Genomic DNA, 19,119 nt, shown 5'->3' with positions numbered 1-19,119 from the left:
TGTGTAATTATTGGAGGACATTTAGTTGTTAACTGGCTGTCTATCTTTGCACAAGTAAACACGCCGCAGGAATGCTTGTATCGGATATTTTAGATGCAAGCCGATATCATTCAATATTTTTCTATTAAATTGTTTTGCTGGTATAGGATCGATATTAATATCAGGTCGGGACACTCCTATTAGAAACATTATATTTAATTGTTAATTTTCTTCATAGTTCATCAAGTTGCAATATATATACTATACTCTGCCAAAGCCACACTAGATACTAGAAGGTATACCTTGAGATGTCACACGCGTTCCTCCATTGCCACTTCTACATAATCCACATTGCTAAAGTATTGAGGTTGGATTGTACCAAAGCTGGCTGCCACAGCATTGTTACGTACTGTACATGCAGTGTGAGCTGTTTTATTATGTGGGACATTTTACCCTTTGTGATGTATCTATACATTTTTACCAACTTGGTGTAAAACAGATTTGTTTTCTGCAATACAAAAACCTATTTTGGAAGTACATTTTTTTTTTTTTTTTTTTATCCGTTATTTTGTACAGTGGCACTTATAGTTTTAATATGATTTGACTTTAGAAAAAAAGTTTGCCCCATGTTTTGTGCGCTGGCTTGGTTATTATGTGGCCAAACATTGTGCATAACAAACGTTTAAGTATCGTTTGTTTGCCTCATATCATTCATGAGTATCAAGTGTCCAAACAAAGAATTCTACGCATTGGTCTCTGTGAAGAACAAATAGTGGTTCTTTTTAGAGTTGGGGCACTCCAGACATATGTAATCATCTTTAGTATGTGTGTGTTCAGTTCAGTTCAGTTCAGTTTCAGTTTATTTCAAACATGCATACGATACAATGTAATGCATAACATATTTCCAGTTGTTTCATTACAGCACGTCAAAAAAGGAGTAGGAAGAAGCTGAGCTTATTTATTCCTACCCATTTTCATACCTAAGCAATTTTATCCCATTTCATTATTCTCTGTAACAAAACAGTGAATAAATAAATAATAAATCAACAATATATCATAGTGAATAAACAAATATTAAAAACATAAATAATCTTTATCTCCAAATAAAAAAGGGTTCAAGATGTTAATCATAATTCTTGTTCTGTGTACTTTGTGAACAATTGTTGTTTGAACAATCTCTTCAACTGAATCATTTTACCATCTATTATTAAACCCAAAAATGTGTTTTCATTTACCCTTTCAATATCTACTCTGTGTGTACCGGTGTGAGTGGTTAACTTTTTCCAAGAATACACACATTAATATGAACAACGGTGTCTGTTTCCTTTCCTCGTGTCAAAGTAGCGTCTATTTGAGCAATGTATAGTACTTTCTGCGCTGTCAAGTTGCTCTTACATTATGACGTGTTAACCGTAATTCTGAGGCTTTCAGGCAGTTTCTGTCCTTTATCTTTATTGGGTACAACTGCCAAATAAGCCACTGTGGGGCCAAATAAAGTTGCAAATACCAGCGATAGGATAAACAAGGTGAAAACCCCTACTGAATAACTTGTAAAACTCATAGCACAGCACAAACGTAGAGTGTGTTACAATAGGATTGTGATGTAAAAGTTCCTAGTTATCACAGGATACAGTGGGAACGGTATAAGAAAGACACAGTAAAGGAGGTGTGTATAACCATGGCTGCGTCTAAAGTTTGCAATAAAGTTCAAGTGAGCAAGTATACATCAATAACAGTGCACTATTTAAAGTTAAAGGCCTACTGAAATGAGATTTTCTTATTTAAACGGGGATAGCAGGTCCATTCTATGTGTCATACTTGATCATTTCGCGATATTGCCATATTTTTGCAGAAAGGATTTAGTAGAGAACTTCCACAATAAAGTTCGCAACTGGAGAAAAGCCCTGCCTCTACCGGAAGTTGCAGACGATGACGTCACATGTTGAGGGCTCCTCATATATTCACATTTTTTTTAATGGGAGCCTCCAACAAAAACAGCTATTCAGACTGAGAAACCGACAATTTCCCCATTAATTTGAGCGAGGATGAAAGATTCGTGTTTGAGGATATTGATAGCGACGGACTAGAAAAAACAAAACAAAACAAAAAAACAATTTAGAAAAAAACAAAAAGCGATTGCAATCGTGTTGCGTTGAGACGGATTCATATGTTTTTGGAGACATTTACTAGGATAATTCAGGGAACTCCCTTATCTTTCTATTGTGTTGCTAGTGTTTTTGTGAGTTTAACTGTACCTGATAGTCGGAAGTGTACGTCCACGGCCGTGTGTAAACGCGCAGTGTCTCGGGGAAGTCGACGGCAGCTGTATGAACGGCACAAGCTCAGCTGATATCCGGTAAGAGGCAACTTTTTAACCACAATCTTCTCACTGAAACCTGCTGGTTGACATGTAGTCGGGATCCATGTTCCCTGTGATCCATACTAAAGTTTCACCTCCGTGAATTTTAAACAAGGAATCACCGTGTGTTTGTGTGGCTAAAGGCTAAAGCTTCCCAACTCTGTCTTTCTACTTTGACTTCTCCAATATTAATTGAACAAATTGCAAAAGATTCAGCAACACAGATGTCCAAAATAATGTGTAATTATGCCGTTAAAGCAGACGACTTTTAGCCGTGTGTGTACGCAGCGCTCATATTCATAACAGCCCATGACGTCATCATTACGCGACGTTTTCAAGAAAAAAGTCCCAGGAAATTTAAAATTGCAATTTAGTAAATTAAAAAGGCCGTATTGGCATGTGTTGCAATGTTAATATTTTATCATTGATGTATAAACTACTAGACTACGTGGTGGGTAGTAGTGGGTTTCAGTAGGCCTTTAAGTTTGTAACAAAATATAGTGAACCAGTGTCCCCATAAGTAGCCTTTCACTCCCTCCTTTCCTTGACAAAGGTAAAAGTGATGTTAACTGTAACTTTATATGCACCGGTATATAGAACTGTGAAGTGAAGTGAATAGTATTTAAATAGCGCTTTTTCTCCGGATAATTAAAAGTGTTTAACATAGTGAAACCCATTATCTACATCCTTTCAGCTACATTTGAACCGGTTTGGGTGGCACTGGGAGCATTTGGGTACAGGACAAAACGGCAGTGGCTATGATGGCGGAAGGGGACTCGAACCTGGAACCTTAAAATTGCTAGCACGGCCACTTGAAAAACTTAGCCACTGCACCCCATAATTGTGTTTTGTATGCAAAACTATAATTATCTTCTCAGTCTTTTTAAAGCATTATTTATATGTTTTGGCCTAAATTAAGTGTTGAATTATGTTTTATTTATGTATCATATGTATTACAGTGCAGTATTTGTCTTGTTTTCGATTATTATGTTGTAGCGGGACTTCCGTTTCCTGGTGGAAGGGTGATCACTGCTAAACAACAACACAAGCGGCTAATCTTGGCACTATTGTATCTTCTCTGCAACAATTAAATTTACCAACCTTTGGCAGAGCAACTTTTTAAAGTACCGGTACATCATCGTCAACACCTGCCTCATCAACATACTTGCCAACCCTCCCGGATTTTCCGGGAGACTCCCGAAATTCAGCGCCTCTCCCGAAAACCTCCCGGGACAAATTTTCTCCTGAAAATCTCCCGAAATTCAGGCGGAGCAGGAGGCCACGCCCCCCTAGCTCCATGAGGACCTGAGTGACGTGTCTGAGAGCGTGTCTGCCCAATGACGTTATAACTGTAGAATGATCGAGGGCGAGTTCTTGGTTTCTTATGTGGGTCTATTATTAGGCAGTTTCATTAACGTCCTCCCAGCGCAGTAACAACACACAACAACAGTCACGTTTACGTCTAACACTCTACCGTAAGGCAGTCCGTCTGCCGTAAACAGCATGTAACACTATTAAACTGGACAATACTGCCATCTACTGTACATGATGCACCACAACACCACCAGGCAACTTCAACCCTTTAATCCTCCTCCATTCACATCCCATCTCCCAGGATTGTAAATAACCTAATGTAAATAATTGAATGTATTTCTATTGTATATACTTGTTCTTATGCTATGTGAACTCACTATGTTCTCTGCTGGCTGTACATATCCCACTAAATCACACCTACACTGTTTCAATGTCCATGTCTCTGTTGATGCAATTGTTGATGACTGAAGTACTGATATCAACCAAAGCTCCTCATCCCACCCCCCGGATTGTAAATAATTCAATGTATATACTATGATGATTAACTTGTTTGGTGACTGTATTATGCTGATAGTATGTATTTGTACCATGAATTGATTAACGTGGACCCCGACTTAAACAAGTTGAAAAACTTATTGCGGTGTTACCCTTTAGTGGTCAATTGTACGGAATATGTACTGTACTGTGCAATCTACTAATAAAAGTTTCAATCAATCAATCATGAATTTGTGACAATAACATCTACTTTAGCAAGTGCAGTGCACAAGTGCGCACACAACAGCTGTAAATATACTACTCCCCTCTTAACCACGCCCCCGCCCCACCCCAACCACGCCCCCAGCCCCCACCTCCCGAAATCGGAGGTCTCAAGGTTGACAAGTATGCTCATCAATAACACATCTTCACATGAGTGAGAATTTGTTGAGAGCAATGTCAAAAGACAACAGCGGTACGTAGCATCAGACATTCGGCGCAGCCCTTAATGCTAACAGCTGTCTGGGCAAAGCGGAGATGAACTCTCTTTATTTAAGATGCACTTCATCTATGACAGTCTTAGCGTGAGTTATGTGGAATGACAACGCAGACTCGCTAACAACACGAAATGGTAACAGCAAAGCTAATAATTGTAGCTGGGGTTTTTTCCAGAACACATGTCTGTGGTGAGCACAAGCAAAGCCAGTTCTAACTCAGAGGAATTATCCAGGTTGTGACAAAGAAATGCCACATCGTGGCTGTGTTGTAGTAGCCGGGTGATGATTATAGCAATGACACTTAAAGGATCCTCCTGACTACTTGTGAGTACTGTAATCTACAGTACATTGAAAGGTGCCAAATTGGGTAAAATGAGTGTAAATGTAACTATATGGGTTTTATTTCATGTTTAGAGGGCTTTAATAATGTTTGAGAGGGTCCAGGGTGTACACCGCCTTCCGCCCGATTGTAGCTGAGATAGGCACCAGCACCCCCCGTGACCCCAAAAAGGGAATAAGCGGTCGAAAATGGATGGATGGATGGATTTAGAGGGTCGTCAAAAGTTTTTTAAGTGCTAACTATGATACTCCATCCATCGATTTCCTACCGCTTATTCTCTTTGGGGTCGAGGGGGGCCTGGTGCCTATCTCAGCTACAATCGGGCGGAAGGCGGTGTACACCCTGGACAAGTCGCCACTTCATCGCAGGGCCAACACAGATAGACAGACAACATTCACACTCACATTCACACACTAGGGCCAATTTAGTGTTGCCAATCAACCTATGCCCAGGTGCATGTCTTTGGAAGTGGGAGGAAGCCGTAGTACCCGGAGGGAACCCACGCAGTCACAAGGAGAACATGCAAACTCCACACAGAAAGATCCCGAGCCCGGGATTGAACCCAGGACTACTCAGGACCTTCGTGTTGTGAGGCAGACGCACTGACCCCTCTGTCACTGTGAAGCCCAACTATGAAACTATTGGATTTATTAATAATAATCCTGGTCAAAAATGTTATTTTGCAAATGGGTGAAAATGTTACATTAATAAAAAATATATAAAAATATTTTTTACTTGACTTTACTTTCCAAGTATTTTAAAGACGTCTGCTGAATGTAAATTATGTTTTGTCTACATATTGAGACTCTTAAACTTTCCATGCACCAGAATGGCAGTTTTCCCCAAGAATTAACTCCAATGTATTCCAAAATGTTGCCATAACATGTCCGTCAAAAAAGGTAATTTGTTGAAAACCAGGCACCGTGCTTGTGATGATATGTGATCTGTGACATGTTACTGCTGTAACAAATTATAGAACCTCAAAAGCAGGGGTGTCAAACTCATTTTCCTTGAGGGCTACGTCGCAGTTATGGATGCCCTCAAAGGGCCGCATGTAACAGTGAATGATTTGTGACTATAAATGTACAGTATAAGGATTTGCCTCATTAAATTATTACACAATTACCTTTGCATTTGATTTTTTTTTTTTTTTTTGACATACGCTGCAAGAGAAAAAAGATTAGATTACTGTTCAAAATTGGCATCTCAGTCGCTAGAATTTTATCGTGGAATCCATCGATCCATCCATCTTCTTCTGCTTATCCAAGGTCGGGTCGCGGGGGCAGCAGCCTAAGCAGGGAAGCCCAGACTTCCCTCTCTCCAGCCACTTGGTCCAGCTCTTTAAAGGGGGATCACGAGGTATTCCCAAGCCAGCCGGGAGACATAGTCTTCCCAACGTGTCCTGGGTCTTCCCCGTGGCCTTCTACCGGTTGGATGTGCCCTAAACACCTCCCTAGGGAGGCGTTCGAGTGGCATCCTGACCAGATGCCCGAACCACCTCGTCTGGCTCCTCTCAATATGGAGGAGGAGCGGCTTTACTTTGAGCTCCTCCTGGATGACAGAGCTTCTCACCCTATCTCTAAGGGAGAGCCCCGCCACCCGGCGGAGGAAACTCATTTCGGTCATGACCCAAAGCTCATGACCATAGGTGAGGATGGGAACGTAGATCGACCGGTAAATTGAGAACTTTGCCGTCCGGCTCAGCTCCTTTTTCATCACAACGGATCGATACAACGTCCTCATTACTGAAGACGCCGCATCGATCCTCCTGTCGATCTCACGATCCACAAGACTCCTAGGTACTTGAACTCCTCCACTTGGGGCAGTGACTCCTCCCCAACCCGAGGATGCACTCCACCCTTTTCCGGGCGAGAACCATGGACTCGGACTTGGAGGTGCTGATACTCATTCCGGTTGCTTCACACTCGGCTGTGAACCGATCCAGCGAGAGCTGAAGATCCCGGCCAGATGAAGCCATCAGGACCACATCATCTGCAAAAAGCAGAGACCTGATCCCGCGGCCACCAAACCGGAACCCTTCAACGCCTTGACTGTGCCTAGAAATTCTGTCCATAAAAGTTAAGAACAGAATCGGTGACAAAGGGCAGCCTTGGCGGAGTCCAACCCTCACTGGAAACGTGTCCGACTTACTGCCAGCAATGCGTACCAAGCTCTGACACTGATTGTACAGAGAGCGAGCCGCCCCAATCAGACAGTCCGATACCCCATACTCTCTGAGGACTCCCCACAGGACTTCCCGAGGGACACGGTCGAATGCCTTCTCCAAGTCCACAAAGCACATGTAGACTGGTAGGGCAAACTCCCATGCACCCTCAAGAACCCTGCCGAGAGTATAGAGCTGGTCCACAGTTCCACGACCAAGACGAAAACCACACTGTTCCTCCTGAATCCGAGGTTCGACTATCCAGCATAGCCTCCTCTCCAGTACACCTGAATAAACCTTACCGGGAAGGCTGAGGAGTGTGATCCCACGATAGATGCAACACACCCTCCGGTCCCCCTTTTTAAAGACAGGGACCACCACCCCGGTCTGCCATTCCAGAGGTACTGCCCCCAATTTCCACGCGATTCTGCAGAGTCTTGTCAACCAGGACAGCCCCACAGCATCCAGAGCCTTAAGGAACTCCGGGCAGATCTCATCCACCCCCGGGGCCTTGCCACTGAGGAGCTTTTTAACTACCTCAGCAACGTCAGATTTAGAAATAGGAGAGTCCACCACAGATTCCCCAGACACTGATTCCTTATAGGAAGACGTGTTGGTGGGATTGAGCAGGTCTTCAAAGTATTCCCTCCACCGATCCACAACATCCACAGTCGAGGTCAGCAGAACACCATCCGCACCATACACGGTGTTGACAGTGCGCTGCTTCCCCTTCCTGAGGCGGCGGATGGTGGTCCAGAATCGCTTCCAAGCCGTCCTGAAGTCGTTTCCCATGGCTTCCCCGAACTCCTCCCATGTCCGAGTTTTTGCCCGTCGGTACCCGTCCACTGCCTCCGGAGTCCTTTGAGTCAAAAGAACCCGATAGGACTCCTTCAGCTTGACGGCATCCCTCACCGCCGGTCCGTGTCCACCAACGGGTTCTAGGATTACCACTACGACAGGCGCACCAACAACCTTGCGGCCACAGCTCCAATCAGCCGCCTTGAGAATAGAGGTGCGGAACATGGTCCACTCGGTGTCAATGTCCCGCACCTCCCTTGTGACATGTTCAAAGTTCTTCCGGAGGTGGGAATTGAAACTCTCTCTGACAGGAGACTCTGCCGGACGTTCCCAGCAGACCCTCACAATGCGCTTGGGCCTGCCAGGTCTGTCTGGCATCCTCCCCCACCATCGCAGCCAACTCACCACCAGGTGGTGATCGGTAGAAAGCTCCGCCCCTCTCTTCACCCGAGTGTCCAAAACATGAGGCCGCAAATCCGATGACACATCTACAAAGTCGATCATATGTGCCAAGTGCACATATGGACACCCTTATGTTTGAACATGGTGTTTGTTATGGACAATCTGTGACGAGCACAAAACACCACTCGGGTTTAGATCCGGGCGGCCGTTCAGTGAAACCTGCAGAGGCGTAATTGGCCTCTGCAGGTTTCACTGTCGTTGCCAACATGAGCGCTGAAGTCCCCCAGTAGGACAAGGGAATCACCCGGGGGAACACTTTCCAGTACTCCCTCGAGTGTACCCAAAAAGGGTGGGTATTCTGAACTGCTGTGTGGTGCGTAAGCACAAACAACAGTCGGGACAAGTCCCCCCAGCACCGTGGAATTTACAGTGGTTTTTTTTTACAGCATATACAGTCAATGTATACAGTTCCATTGTTAGTCTTTTTATACAGCATATACAGTAAATGTAAACAGTTCTATTTTTACAGTGGAACAACAGTTTGTTTTGTTTATTGTGCTGTCCTTATTTTTACAGTCTACAAATTTGTGAAATAACTTTACTTTGAAATTGTAAGCAAAGCAGTTATTTAGGTATTTATTAGGGACCGAATGTCTTTTTGGGTCAGAGGATCCTATTGAATTTCTAGTGTTTTATTCTTTCTTTATTATTATTCCGCAGCTTTGAGCTGTAATTTGACCCCCTTAACATGCTTCAAAACTCCCCAAATTTGACACACACATCAGGATTGGCAAACATTGTGATTTAATCAAAAAACCTAACCCCAAAACTAAAAATTGCGCTCTAGCGCCCCCTAGGAAGAATACACAGACAAAACTGCCTGTAACTTCCAGTAGGAATGTCCTAGCGACATGAAACAAAAACCTCTATGCCAGTCTCACTTAGACCTAGATTTCAACTACTGACATCCTTCAGCAAAAATCAACAGGAAGTTTGCAATTCCCCTTCAAAACAAAAGTTTTATAAAAAACGGTTACCTTTTTTCAAACATTATCTCCTCTGAGCCCGTTTATCGTGTTGGCTTGAAACTACCACAGGAGAGAGATTGAACCCTTCTGAAAGTTGATGAAAGAGTTTTAATTACTGATATGGTTTTGATTTTATGAGCCTTCAAAGAACCGCTGCGCTGAAAACCATTTCAAAGACGGCCGCCATGTGTTTTTTTTTTGGGGGGCGGGGGGTGTTCCCGTACCGTCTGCTGCTGGTGCGCACGCACCAACATTCGTGAGGGATGGACTGTGATCGTCTATACCAAGATGGCTGCCAGGTGCTGTAGCTAAGCCGGTATGTTTTAAAGTTGTCGTTTGCCTGCATATCGTAAAAACAACCGTTCAACATTTTACAACTAATTGTGTAGGGGCCTACCATCAGGGCCGAGTTGCGACGAGAGAGTGTGTCGATGTTAAGATATTACACCGAGTTGGTAAGTCTATCTGTTTGCTAATAGTAGCTACTAGCCGTACCCATGTATTTTCAATGGGCAGTTAGCATCGGGTTTTAATCTCGTTTCCTCCTATGTTTCTGCTCCGAGATCGGTAGGTTGGGAGTTCAAACCAAAAACTATAAAAATGGGACCCATGACCTCCTTGCTTAGCATTCAGCATCAATAGTTGGAATTGGGAGTTAAATCACCAGAAATGATTCCCGGGCGCTGCACCGCTGCTGCCCACTGCTCCCCTCACCTCCCAGGGGGTGAACAAGGGATGGGTCAAATGCAAAGGACAAATTTCGCCACACCTAGTGTGTGTGTGACAATCATTGGTACTTTAAAGGCCTACTGAAACCCACTACTACCGACCACGCAGTCTGATAGTTTATATATCAATGATGAAATATTAACATTGCAACACATGCCAATACGGCAGGTTTGGTTTACTAAATTGAAATTTTAAATTTCCCGCGGAGTTTCTTGTTGAAAACGTTGCGGAATGATGACACATGCGCATGACGTCACGGAATGTCAGGAAATATTAGCTCAGCACCAGTTACGGCTAAAAGTCGTCTCTTTTCATCGCATAATTACACAGTAATTTGGACATCTGTGTTGCTGAATCTTTTGCAATTTGTTCAATTAATAATGGAGACTATAAAGAACAATCCTGTTGGTGGAAAGCGGTGTATTGCAGCTGTCTTTAGCACCGAGACACAGCCGGATTTTCTTTGTTTTTAACACAGAGCGATCAAGCAAACATGTTTCTCTACGTCAACCAGCATGTTTTTGGATGGGAAAATTGTGATTTATATCTTACCGGAGACATCATTGGATTATTCGTATTCCTGCAGTAGCTGTTTAAAAGGCAGCTGTTAGCTTGGCTCCTCGGCTTCTCTCTGAGACACTGCGTGTTCACCGCAGCCATCCGACCTCGAGGTATGTCTTTACAATCTCACTAAAACACTATTAAAACAATAAGCAGATAAGGGATCTTCCAGAATTATCCTAGTAAATGTGTCTAATTACATCTGAAAAGCTCATACTGCCGCTGCCTGAAACAGTCGCTTTTTATTTTATTTTTTTTTTTTTTTTTTTTTAGTCCTTCGCTATCAATATCATCATCCACAAATCTTTCATCCTCGCTCAAATTAATGGGGGAATTGTCGTTTTCTCGGTCCGAATAGCTCTTGCAGCTGGAGGCTCCCATTATAAACAATGTGAGGACGTGAGGAGCCCTCACCCTTTTGACGTCATCGTCTGCGACTTCCGGTTAAGGCGAGGCTTTTTTATCAGCACCAAAAGTTGCGAATTTTATCGTGGATGTTCTCTACTAAATCCTTTCAGCAAAAATATGGCAATATCGCGAAATGATCAAGTATGACACATAGAATGGACCTGCTATCCCCGTTTGAATAAGAAAATCTCATTTCAGTAGGCCTTTAACTTTACTGTAACTCAACTTAAAAAGAGTCATATATATGAATTTCACAATACATATATGGCTGTGGTGAGTTTGGTCATACTCATAAAGGTTTCCAAAATAATAAAAACAACTCCACTGTCAATTTAGCCCTTGACAACTCTAACAACAATAATAAGCTGAAAGGCCTACTGAAATTAGATTTTCTTATTTAAACGGGGATAGCAGGTTCATTCTATGTGTCAAACTTGATCATTTCGTGATATCGCCATATTTTTTCTGAAAGGATTTAGTAGAGAACATCCTCAATAAAGTTCGCAACTGGAGAAAAGCCCTGCCTCTACCGGAAGTCGCAGACGATGACGTCACATGTTGATGGCTCCTCATATATTCACATTGATTTTAATGGGAGCCTCCAACAAAAACAGCTACTCGGACAGAGAAAACGACAATTTCCCCATTAATTTAAAAAAGGATGAAAGATTCGTGTTTTAGGATATTGATAGCGACGGACTAGAAAAAAAAAAATAAAAAAAAATAAAGTTAGAAAAAATAAAAACGGGATTGCAATCGCGTTGCTTTGAAACAGATTCATATGTTTTTAGAGACATTTACTAGGATAATTCTGGGAAATCCTTTATTTTACTATTGTGTTGATAGTGTTTTAGTGAGTTTAACAGTACCTGATAGTCGGATGTGTACGTCCACGGCCAGATGTTGATGAGCAGTGTCTCGGGGAAGTCGACGGCAGCTGTACGGGAGGCACACGCTCAGCTGATATCCGGTAAGAGGCGATTTTTTTAACCACAATTTTCTCACCGACACCTGCTGGTTGACATGTAGTCGGGATCCATGTCCACTGTGATCCATACTAAAGTTTCACCTCCGTGAAGTTTAAACAAGGAATCACCGTGTGTTTGTGTGGCTAAAGGCTAAAGCTTTCCAACTCCGTCTTTCTACTTTGACTTCTCCAATATTAATTGAACAAATTGCAAAAGATTCTGCAACACAGATGTACAAAATAATGTGTAATTATGCCGTTAAAGCAGACGACTTTTAGCTTAGTGTGTACGCAGCGCTCATGTTCATAACAGCCAGTGACGTTATCATTACGCGACGTTTTCAAGAAAAAAGTCCCAGGAAATTTAAAATTGCAATTTAGTAAACTAAAAAGGCCGTATTGGCATGTGTTGCCACGTTAATATTTCATCATTGATATATAAACTATCAGACTGCGTGGTGGGTAGTAGTGGGTTTCAATAGACCTCGAAAGAATACGTCTGTGACAGTGTCAATCAAAACCTTGTTAAAAGCAGCCCTTCAGTATGGCGTGGCCATGTAGTATCATGACAAACTGGTACTAAAACCATTTTACATTAAGCTGCAGTGAGGCATTGAAAAAAATCCTAGCCACCTATGTAAACATTTCCCTTTTGAAGTCACTACCTGAGCCATCCTGCCCCCTACAGGTGTGCCTGAGGCTTACATACTGTATGTGAGAACTGAATCTGTTGACCTGAGGGGTCACTGGATGTAACTCCAACCAGATCCATGAGGTAATCATGAGGGTGTCAGAAACATTCTTCTGCTGGTAAGTCAGAGTGACACAGCACGAAACCTCTTCCTGAGCACAGATGTTCCCATAAATGAACTTAAAGCATGTGGAATAAAAATGTCTACTGTGTGACCTTCATCAGCTGTTTGCTGTCATCGCCGCACACAGATGTTGTCTTTTTTTGGAGATTGCCTTACTTTCTTTTATTCCGTCTCATGCGCGCGCACAAAAAACACACTCCAGCAGAGACCCACTGTGTACAGCTGCAGATGTGATCCCCCCTCCACACACACTTTTTTTTTCTTATTTGGCTAAAAAGAGGATTAGGTTGTTTCTCTCTTTCTTTCTTTCTCTCTCTCTGTCTCTCTCTCTCTCTCCTTCTCTGCCACAGCCACACACGACCAATGGCCTCCTTTGTTTGGATGTAATTTATTATTGAAGGCAGCAGGAATGTGATGTGCTTGCCAGTATTTAATTGCTAAGCTTTGCTCCAAACTTCCCCATCACGGACAATCTTACTCATCTCAGGCAGCCTCGCATTATTGTTGTTATTAAAACATGCACACACACACACACATTCTTATGTGGGACCATCGGGTGTTTGCCAGAGACACACACCTGCATGTAACAGCAGTGCAGAAAGATGCTCATTATATAAGAAAGACAATTGTGTGGAGAAAAAGAAGAAGAGACTTGATGAAAACAAAGCATAGCATATGGGTCTAATGTCTGAGGGATTATTGTAGCCACATTACCCTCTGAGCACGTCTGTTCCTCCCCTCCTTTTGGCTCTGCTGGTTCTGGAGTCAGGGGTTTTCACCTCTGCGGTGTCCACGACCTCTCCGGCGTCTCCGAGCAGGACGCAGAGGGACAGCTGGTCCACCAGAACCAGGACCAGCAGCAGAAGCCGCCCTGCTCCGCACTTAAAGTCCTGCATGTCCACACCTCAAGTGTGCAATGTCCTTAACTAGCCCTCTGCTGTAGAAATAATGCAGTGTGGAGTCAAAGCTGCAAAATGAAAGAGAAAGGGGCCAAAATAACTCAACTGAACTTTAAAGTTAGATAGATAGTACATTATTGATTCCTTCAGGAGAGTTCCTTCAGGAAAATAAATACAAAAAACATCTGGTGTGACTTCTTACTTCAACTTGTATGTATAAAAAGTCAAATAAATGCAGAATTACCTTGTCTCCTAAGGAGGAGATTCGCCCCACGGCCAGCAGCGCAGACTTGCAGGTATAACACAAGTTTACAGAGGTCAGTGAACGCATCCGATGAGAGGCTGTGAAGAGCCGCGCACAGTCACGCGTGTCAAGGGCCCGCGCGTGTCCAGCTGCGTGCGGATCCGCCACAGATCATTGAGAGGAGCTGATTCATTCCACAGGAGGAGGACAGAGGCTCAAAACTCACTGAGGTTCTCCCTCACTGCTCAGCTCTTTCCTCATCTCTTCTCGCTTTGCTCAACTTTCCCAACACACGAAAAAAACTCCCCACCACACGCGCACGCTCGCACGCGCACACCCTTCCTGCTCTCGCGAGACGTCAGCTGTTGCTTGGGATCTGCGCGTGCTTTGGACTTTATCGTCGCTATTTACAAAGTGCGCGCCAATGACATGCGGAAGTACTGGATGCCGAATGTAAAAGTTCACTCACACTTTTCCAGCAGATATTTTTCTCGCATTTAACTTACCTTTTTTCCACATTCAACCCATTCAATAAATGTTCACCCATTTAAGTGTAAATTGAATGTTGTTCCATCCATATCTACCGCTCTTTCCCTTCGGGGTGGCAGGGGGCGCTGGAGTCTATCTCAGCTAAAATCGGATGGAAGGCGGGGTACACCCTGGACAAGTCACTACCTCATCGCAGGGCCAACACAGATATACAGACAACATTCACACTCACATTCACACACTAGGGACAATATAGTGTTGCCAATCAACCTATCCCCAGGTGCATGTCTTTGGAGGTGGGAGGAAGCCAGAATACCCGGAGGAAACCCACGCTGTCACGGGGAGAACATGCAAACTCCACACAGAAAGATCCCGAGCCCGGTATTGAACCCAGGACTACTGTGCTGCCCATTGTTAAATCTAAATCGAAATATCCATCCATCCATCCATCTTCTTCCGCTTATCCGAGGTCGGGTCGCGGGGGCAGCAGCCTAAGCAGGGAAGCCCAGACTTCCCTCTCCCCAGCTACTTTGTCTAGCTCTTCCCGGGGGATCCCGAGGCGTTCCCAGGCCAGCCGGGAGACATAGTCTTCCCAACGTGTCCTGGGTCTTTCCCGTGGCCTCCTACCGGTTGGACGTGCCCTAAACACCCCCCTAGGGAGGCGTTCGGGTGCCATCCTGACCAGATGCCCGAACCACCTCATCTGGCTCCTCTCGATGTGGAGGAGCAGCGGCTTTACTTTGAGTTCCTCCCGGATGGCAGAGCTTCTCACCCTATCTCTAAGGGAGAGCCCCGCCACACGGCGGAGGAAACTCATTTTAGCCGCTTGTACCCGTGATCTTGTCCTTTCGGTCATGACCCAAAGCTCATGACCATAGGTGAGGGTGGGAACATAAATCAAACAGTAAATTGAGAGCTTTGCCTTCCGGCTCACCTCCTTCTTCCCCACAACGGATCGGTAAATCGAAATATTACATGTTAAATCTAAATTAAATCTTAAATCAGAATTCCAATGTTAAATTCAAATCTAAATGTTAAATAGATCTTAAAGCTAAATCTAAATGTGAGTGCTAATAATTCAATCTAAACTTTAATCTTAAACCTAAATTTAAATGTGAAATCTAAATTTTAATTCTAAATCTAAACCTAAAAGTTAAATGTAGACCTTAATCTAAATGTGAAATTTACATTTTAATGTTAAATCCAAACCTAAATGTAAAATCTAAACCTGAATGTTAAATCTACATTAAAAATCGTAAAATCAAATCGATAAATGTTCAATCTAAACCTAAATGTTTAATCTAAATCTAAATGTTGAATCCAAATTAAATCTTGAATGAAAATTCAAATGTTAGATCTAAACCTAAATGTAGAATAAATCTTGAAGCTCAATCTAAATGTGAAATCTAAATATGAGTGCTAAACTTTAATCTTAAACCTAAGTATAAATGTGAAATCTAAATAGTAATTTAAAATCTAAACCTAAACGTTTAATCTAAACTTTAATCTTAGCTCTAAATCTAAATGTGAAATATATATTTTAATGTTAAATCTAAACCTAAATGTTAACATAAATCTTAAATCTAAATGTGAGCGATAAATGTTAAATCTAAACCTAAATGTTCAAACTAAATGTTGAATCTAAACATAAATGGTGAATCTAAATTCATCCATCAATGTTCTACCGCTTGTCCCTTTCAGGGTCTGCGGGGGTGCTGGAGCCTATAACAGCTGCACATGGGTGGAAGGCAGTCTACACCCTGGACAAGTCGCCACCTCACCACAGGGCCAACCCAGATAGACAGACAACATTCACACTCACATTCACAACCATCCATCCATTTTCTACCGCTTATTCCCTTTGGAGTGGCGGGGAACGCTGGTGCCTATCTCAGCTACAATCGGGCAGAAGGCGGCGTACACCCTGGACAAGTCGCAACCTCACCACAGGGCCAACACAGATAGACAGACAACATTCACACTCACATTCACACACTAGGGACCATTTTAGTGTTGCCAATCAACCTATCCGCAGGTGCATGTCTTTGGAGGTAGGAGGAAGCCGGAGTACCCGGAGGGAACCCACAAAGTTGTTACTTCTAAATCTAAATCTTAAATGTAAATCTAAATGTGAGCGCTAAATCTCTCACCAAGTGTAAAGATAAATATTTGTATAATGTCAATATTTCACCAATCCGAGGCCTCTCACCCTCGAAGGCGCGCCCACGTCTCTGCCTCTCAGTGCACAACACGCCAACATTTTTCTTACTGCAGAAGGAGGAAACATGACAGATGATTAATGACAAATTGATGTCAATGAAGCTGCATGTTGTTCAAAATGTTAGCTACAGATGTGAGTGTGCATGGTGTGTTGCATAAAGACATATTTGAAAATAAGACACTCAAACACCAGACCGCTTCACTTCCACGTTTGACAATGGATGGAATTGATTCTTACGCCGAGGCAGTCTGCATGAATACATCTATTTCTGTTTGTACAGTGGGGCAAAAAAGTATTTAGTCAGCCACTGATTGTGCAAGTTCTCCCACTTAAAATGATGACAGAGGTCTGTAATTTTCATCATAGGTACACTTCAACTGTGAGAGACAGAATGTGAAAAAAATTCCAGGGATTCACATTGTAGGAATTTTAAAGAATTTATTTGTAAATTATGGTGGAAAATAAGTATTTGGTCAACCATTCAAAGTTCTCACTGATGGAAGGAGGTTTTGGCTCAAAATCTCACGATACTTGGCCCCATTCATTCTTTCCTTAGCATGGATCAATCGTCCTGTCCCCTTAGCAGAAAAACAGTCCCTAAGCATGATGTTTCCACCCCCATGCTTCACAGTAGGTGTGGTGTTCTTGGGATGCAACTCAGTATTCTTCTTCCTCCAAACACGACGTGTTGAGTTTATTCCAAAATGGATACATGGATGTTACAGCAGAGGATTGGGAGAATGTCATGTGGTCAGATGAAACCAAAATAGAACTTTTCGGTATGAACTCAACTTGTCAAGTTGCTGCAGCAGCCAGTTGACACGCTCGCTTTGGATCTGTTGTAAAGAATATGGCTAGCAAAATAATGAAAGACACATACAAATAGAAATAGGCGTATCCATGCAGGTGTTTAGGCGTCTTGTCCTTACGCAACACACCATGCACACTCGCACTTTTGGAGCTAATATTTTTAACAATCTGCAACCTTTATTTGTCATTCAACATCTGTCGTGTTTCCTTCTTCGGCAGTCAATAAGATGTAGGCGTGTTGTGCACTCAGATGCAGAGATGTGGGCGCAGCTGTGAGGCCTCGGCTTAGTGAAACATTGACCTTCTATTAATATCTATCTTTACACTTGGCAAGAGATTTAGCATTCACATTTAGATTTAGATTTAAATTTAGATTTAAGATTTAAATTTAGATTTATCAATTAGGTTTGGATTTAAAATTTGGATTTGAATTTAACGTTTAGATATAAAATTTAGATTTAAAATTTGGATTTAGATTTATCATAAAGGTTTACATTTAACATTTAGCGCTTACGTTTGGATTCAAGATTTGGATTTAAGGATTAGATTTAAGATTTAAATGTAGGATTTAGATTTAATATTTAATTTTGACATGTAGGTTTTTATTCAATATGTATATTTAACATCCATCCATCCATCCATCCATATCTACCGCTCTTTCCCTTCGGGGTGGCAGGGGGCGCTGGCGCCTATCTCAGCTACAATCGGGCGGAAGGCGGTGTACACCCTGGACAAGTCGCCACCTCATTGCAGGGCCAACACAGATAGACAGACAACATTCACACTCACCCAACCAATAATGTCACAAGCACGTGTCATCATACGCGCCATCACTGCGCGACGTTGTCAACAGGAAACTCCGCAGCAAATTCAAAATTCCAATTTAGCAAACCAAACCGGTCGTATTGGCATGCGCTGCAATGTCAATACTTCATCATTGACAAACAAACCATCAGACTGTGTGGTTGGCAGTAGTGGGTCTCAGCAGGCCCCCAAAACTATAATAAGTCTTTTTGAGCAGCTCCATAAGACCAGTCTCCCTTCAAAGGGTACAGATGCAGGCATTTTTTGCAAGTATTTTGGTGCACGGCAAAGGGGCAAACCAGCTGTAAATGTTTTTGTCATAGTCTGTGTCTGTTTTTCTCTGTGTGTCTGTGGGAGAGTGGGCGTGTTTTGGGCATAGGCTTGGCTCCAGCTCTCAGCCTGGCACAGCTGATCCCAGCACCCTAATCACTCACCTGCCTGCCATCAACTCATCACCTGCAGCCTACAAATGTTTGGACTCCACTCGGCGCGATCGCCAGATCGTTTCACCTTGCTACATGTGTTCCCTACCTGCCGTGTGTGCCTGCCTCAGCCTGCTAGCCTCAGCCTGCTAGCCACAGCCTGCTAGCCACAGCCTGCTAGCCTCAGTGTGCTCTACTGGACTGCAAAGCCCAGGACTACAAGCTGCCTCCTTTCCCTCAGGTTTTATTAATAATAACCCTTGAACACTACTAATTCAGCTTGTCTTTACTGCATTTGGGTCCACCCGTTTTATCCCCCGTGACAGAACGATCTGGCCCTAACAATGGACCCAGCAGATTTTGACCGTGTGAGGGAGGCCCTTGCCAATCAAGGA

The 19,119-nt window shown here is 43.1% G+C and overlaps 1 protein-coding gene across 1 annotated transcript in view; it reads right to left on the bottom strand.

Annotated features, from left to right (window-relative positions):
- The window catches only part of fbn1 (fibrillin 1), a 107,003-nt gene extending 92,732 nt beyond the window's left edge, over positions 1-14,271 (bottom strand). The window contains exons 1-2 of the mRNA XM_061883818.1: positions 13,979-14,271; positions 13,550-13,802 (exon numbers count right to left, since the gene is read on the bottom strand). Of these exons, the coding sequence (XP_061739802.1) occupies positions 13,550-13,731 (182 nt within the window). The 5' untranslated portion in view covers positions 13,732-13,802; positions 13,979-14,271. The remainder of the gene's footprint in view (positions 1-13,549; positions 13,803-13,978) is intronic.
- Between the last annotated feature and the right edge of the window lie 4,848 nt (positions 14,272-19,119).

The sequence above is a fragment of the Nerophis ophidion genome, linkage group LG02, assembly GCF_033978795.1.
Source record: "Nerophis ophidion isolate RoL-2023_Sa linkage group LG02, RoL_Noph_v1.0, whole genome shotgun sequence".
NCBI lineage: Eukaryota > Metazoa > Chordata > Actinopteri > Syngnathiformes > Syngnathidae > Nerophis > Nerophis ophidion.
This window is presented reverse-complemented; position numbering and strand designations above follow the sequence as displayed.